The following is a 5666-nucleotide window of genomic DNA, read 5'->3' on the forward strand; positions in this document are numbered from 1 at the left end:
AGTTATTTTTGTACAAAAAAAATCTTCCCACTAAAAATGGCTACGGCCTCTACCGCAAGTCATAGTGCCTTGAATTATGTTATCATCAAGAATGTCACTCCAGAGAAATACACAATATACAAAATAAACAGAACAGTGGATGAAACCCCACATCTATTGTCTGTTTGTTTCATTCATCATGTACAATATGTGGCCAGGAGTTTTTTCTGCTCAGGTCACAAGGTCTGGAGGAAATCTTGGCCCCAACTGTAATAGGTAATTAGGGCCAGGAGAATTTCCAGACCATATAACCTGACCGGGGAAAACTCCTTGTGCTATGCTGTATAACACACACCTGCTACTGAATGTACTACTTTATCAAGTTCTATTAGTGATGTTAGACACCCTCCTGTGGTAGCTGCAGGCTGTGTTGCACTGACTGTAAGCCTGGCTTGAAAAAAACATTTTCAAACAGAAAGCGAAAGTCAGGGTTCCTATATGACAAGTTCATGTGGCACCTCTTCTGTTTTCAAAATGTTGTTTTCTCCCATTTGCTCCAATTGAACACAACCCTGGTCAGAGGGGCCAAAGGTCTGCAAGCCATTCATTGCCACTGTGGTGATAGTCGTTAAGGGGGGCACTATTGCCCGAGCATCATTCAGTCAGTTCATTGTGCCTCCAGCCAGCTCAATGAGGTCATCACAGGTCTGTTCAGTCCAGTAACGCAAAGCTGGAGGGAAAAACAGAGAGAGGAAAGTACATCCTGAGTGTGAATGTCCAGGTGACTCCATATACCTGCTCACGGCTGGGCAACACAGAGGTCAGGAAAACAATTAAGAAAGTGAAAGGAGAAACTGCAACAGAGGCTCATGACAAAGAAAAACAAGCAGCAGTGAGCAAGACTGGCTAACACCAGCAACAAAAAATAACTATATACATGTATATTACACATTTTTTGTTGTTGGGAGAAATAAATGTCTTCCTTAATCCGTTGGTGGACAGAAAATAATGACAACAGTAATGCTTAAATAAGAAAGCATAAAGGAAGGTAGGTATATATTTCCTTTGGCAGAAATATTTGATGGTAGGATTGTGTGAGTTGTGTATCCAAGGCAAGTGGATGAAGGTCCAGTATTAGCAGGATGAATCTTCGGATGTGCATATCTGTGCTAAACACAAACAATTTGCATACATGTACATTTGAAAAGAAACGAGCACAGAAGGCAATGCGGAAGATAGAAAAATGTGGAAGAACGGATTGAACGAAAAAGAGCATTGGTGAAAAAGAGACGGGAGAGGCTGAACATTGTCCGTTAGTCATTCCCCTACTCCTCCAGTCCTGTTAGTGTATGTTGGCAACAGCTTCCTGGATCTCGCTCACGATGAGGCAGCGAGCGAGCATGTGCTCCATCTGCTCTCTGTTGATTGGCTGGGTACCACATGGGGCTGTTGCGCGCCACCACATATTCAGGGTTCAGGTAGACAGTGTCATGACAGCCTTTATTACTCTGTGGGAGAGAGAGGAAAGAGGGAGAGAGGTTAGTATACTAGTTCTTCTAAAGAGATCAAGCTAGATTCAGAGGCCTTGTGTACCCTTCAGCTGTCTCCTTCCCACCCTTCCTCAACTCACCATTTGAAGAGGTAGAAGTCGTAGAGTTTGATGGGGCAGTGTAGAGGGTTCTCTGGATTCTCCAACTGCTCTGCATACATGTAATCTGTCATTAATCTGGATTAAATAGGCTGAATTATCAATGGGTGAGTGAATTATCGTCGCCTTATGCCCTACAATTTGCAAACACTCCGAGACCACCATGTCAATACCACCAGGAACTTGGTCTTTCTCTGCAACTGCATTTGTACCTCTCTCAAAACGCAAAAAAAAAAAAAAATCTGTGTCGAAAGACTCAGCTCGTTTAATTGACAATGGTGTTGTCTCTGCCAAGTCCTCATGCATTGGGCAACTGAGATGTATTGTTATGCTTTGATTGTTGCTCTCTGGTAATGTGCGACCAAACCCTGGGCCGGTAGACACTATGCAATCTCTACCGACTCCCTATGATTTTAAAAACAGCGCAGGTTTTGGCCTCTTGCATGTTAATGTCAGAAGTATATTTCCAAAAATAGACATTATTAGAATATGGGCCAATACGACAAACGCGGACATAATGGTTTTATCAGAAACTTGGCAAAATAAATCTGTGTCAAATAACTCGATTTCTATTGATGGGTACACGGTTTTTAGAACTGAGTAAATGAGGTGGGGTTGCAATTTTAACACCTGAAATTCTCTTGATTACCAAAGCCAAACATTTCGAATAGCTTGCGGTTAAAGTGAACGTATATAAGGACTCCCACATCACTGTCGTCTGCTGATACAGACCGCCCTCGGCTTCGGGAGACGCACTTAACTCTTTCTGATGTCCTGCACAAGTTAAATGACTCTGAATTCATTATTTTAGGGGATTTGTACTGGGACATGCTTACATCTGTATCAGACTATTTTAAAGAACTGTGTGTGACTCTCTGAATCTCGTGCAATCAATGAATGCACCTACAAGACCGAATTCCAGAGTACCTAACAAATCAACGCTGTTGGACATTCTTCTAACGAATACCCCTCACAAATACACATCGGCTGGGATATTCTGTAATGATGTCAGTGATCACTGTGCAATTGCTTGTGTTAGAAATACAAAAATAACCAAAGCCAAACCCAGTTATATTTTTTAAAGACATTTTAGACAGTTCGATGAGCAAGCGTTCTTATATGATCTGTACCATAATATTGACAGAGTAAGTCTGATTCCCGATGTTGACACTGCCTGGGACTATTTCTATATGAAATATGTGTTCATTTGTGATAAGCATGCCCCTGTGATGAAATTTAGAATCAGTGGAAGGGACAATCCCTGGTTTTCAGATAACTTGGCAGAATTAATTAGAAAGAGAAATGTCTCTTGGGCTCAAGCTAGACATACAAATGATCCTGTTGACTGGGCCTCCTTTAGTGCGCAAAGAAACAAATGTACAGGATCGACTAGGAAGTCCAAATCAGATTTCTATCTAAATGCAGTCACAGAGAACCTAAACAACCCTACCAAGTTCTGGAAGCTAATCAAATCAGTGTCAGGTTCTAATGTATCCTCTGGTCTTCCTGACCATTTAATGATGGAGTCTAATGAAGTGAAGGATAAAGCTGATATTGTTGGGTTTTTAACAAGCACTTAATATCTGCTGGTTCAGTTTATGATAAATGGTGGCCCTCAGGCCTCTAATGTAAACTATCGTTACAATAAACTATGATATAGGCCCTCATGTGAACCATTTTAACTTTGAGCCTGTTTCTTATGCAATAGGCACTAAAAAGTCTGCAGGTCCAGACAACCTGGATCCCTACCTCTTAAAGATAGCAGCTGGTAATATTACTGAACCTGTGGATCACATTTTCAACTTGAGTCTCTTGACCAATTCCATACCCAGTATTCGGAAATCAGCTTATGTCCTCCCACTACTAAAGGGTGGAGATCCCTCAGATGCTAATAACTATTGTCCTATCTCCAAAGTCTATGAATCCCTAGTGAAAGCACAGTTAAACTTCTTAACTGAAAAGAACATACTGAGCGGGGTTCAGTCTGGCTTTAGATCGGGGCACAGCACCACAACTGCAGCTATGGCAGTGGCAAATGACATCATAAATGCACTTGATAAAAAGCAATATTGTGCTGCTTTGTTTGTTGATTTATCAAAGGCATTTGATTCAGTTGATCATGAGTTGTTGCTAGCTAGACTCAGAACTATCTTTCTGACAGAACACAATGTGTTTATGCTGACAATCACAAGTCTATCTTTCTTGAGATTAATAGAGGTGTGCCACAGGGTTCCAGTTTAGCTCCTGTGTTGTTCTCAATTTGTATTAATGATCTGGGAAATGGGATGCAACCAGCAAAGTTGCATCTTTATGCAGATGATACAGTCATACATGCATGTGCTTCTTCTCTGGTTCAGGCTGTTGAAGAGCTCCAGACTGCTTTTCAGTCTTTGCAGGCCTCCCTTTACGGTCTCAAACTGGTTTTGAACGTTAAAAAATACCAGAGCTCGCACTCAGCCAGAGAAGGTTAGCGTTGTCACATCTGGTGGCTTTACCATTGAAATGGTGTCATCCTACAAATACCTAGGTACATTGTTGGATGACAAGTTGTCCTTTAAAGTGCATATGGATAATCTTGTGAGGAAACTTCAATTGGGTTTTTATTTTCGTAATAAGGCTTGCTTCCCGCTTGTTCAGGCTACTTTTCTCTCTGTATTGATTATGGTGACTTGTATTTGCATGCAGCCTCTGTTTTACAGAGACTGGACTATGTTTATCATGCATCCTTGCGCTTTATTACAAATACCAAGTCACTCACCCACCATTTCACCTTGTACCAAATGGTGGCTTGGACCTCACTTTATATGCGCAGAAAGCTACATTTGTACGTGTTCATGTACAAAGCCCTTTTGGGTAAACTCCCTCTTTACCTCTGTAGTCTGGTCTCCTTCACCACCAGCAGTTACCATACCCGGTCTGCTAGGTGGTTGCTACTTAAAGTCCCCAGGACATTTACAGTATTAGGCAAGACTGCCTTCTCGTCTTGTGCACCAGAGGCATGGAATAGTCTACAACCCATGCTTCATCTAGATTTATTAGTGCCACTGAATGAATTTAAAATGTTGATGGAAGACTCTTACAGAGGAGTGTAAATGCTTTTTTTTCAAATCTTACCTTAACATTTAAAATGTTTTCACAATACTGATGATGGATCAGCTCCAAGAGAGATTTCACCTAACGACTGCAAGTATTGAGGCGGCTTATTCTAATGCTTACCCTATAATAATGCACTCAATCACAGATTCATTTGGCACATCATTGCGCATGTTGTTACACATCATGAAATATATTGAGGCAAACTACACACAGTAGCCTACAATTAGCATAATAGAACTCAATTGAATGAACATGATATACACTGTGTACAAAACATTAAGAACACCTTCCTAATATTGAGTTGCACCCCCCATAATTTGTCGGGGCATGAACTCTAAAAGGTGTCGAAAGCGTTTCACAGGGATGCTGGCCCATGTTGACTCCAATGCTTCCCACATTTGTGTCAAGTTGGCTGGATGTCCTTTGGGTGGTGGACCATTCTTGATACACACAGGAAACTGTTGAGCGTGAAAAAACTCAGCAGCGTTGCAGTTCTTGACACAAACCGGTGCGCCTGGCACCTACCACCATACCCCGTTCAAAGGCACTTAAATATTTTGTCTTGCCCGTTCACCCTCTGAATGGCAGACACACAATCCATGTCTCAATTGTCTCAAGGCTTAAAAAACCTTCTTTAACCTGTCTCCTCCCCTTCATCTACACAGATTGAAGTGGATTTAACAAGTGACATCAATAAGGGATCATAGCTTTCACCTGGATTCTCCTGGTCAGTCTGTCATGGAAAGAGAATGTGTTCTTAATGTTTTGTACACTCAGTGTAATTCAATATTATTGAATTATATAGACCTATGTAGCCTATACTGTAGACTATTTATCTCTTAAAGCAGCCATCTTGGTTTTTTTTTATCCTTCGCTTGTTTGTAACCATTGCAAAGACATTGGCAACTGTGTATTGGTAGTCAACTTCATTGGGAAGTTATTA

General features: G+C 41.2%; 1 protein-coding gene across 1 annotated transcript in view; it reads right to left on the minus strand.

Annotated features, from left to right (window-relative positions):
* Window positions 1-641: 641 nt before the first annotated feature.
* LOC311147590 (uncharacterized protein) overlaps window positions 642-5666 on the minus strand; it is a gene marked incomplete at its 3' end in the record, with an annotated part of 8858 nt that continues 3833 nt past the window's right edge. The window contains exons 5-6 of the mRNA XM_084184332.1: window positions 1361-1487; window positions 642-709 (exon numbers count right to left, since the gene is read on the minus strand). Of these exons, the coding sequence (XP_084040458.1) occupies window positions 642-709; window positions 1361-1487 (195 nt within the window). The remainder of the gene's footprint in view (window positions 710-1360; window positions 1488-5666) is intronic.

Source organism: Coregonus lavaretus (assembly GCF_964263955.1).
Source record: "Coregonus lavaretus genome assembly, chromosome: 20".
NCBI classification, from domain to species: domain Eukaryota; kingdom Metazoa; phylum Chordata; class Actinopteri; order Salmoniformes; family Salmonidae; genus Coregonus; species Coregonus lavaretus.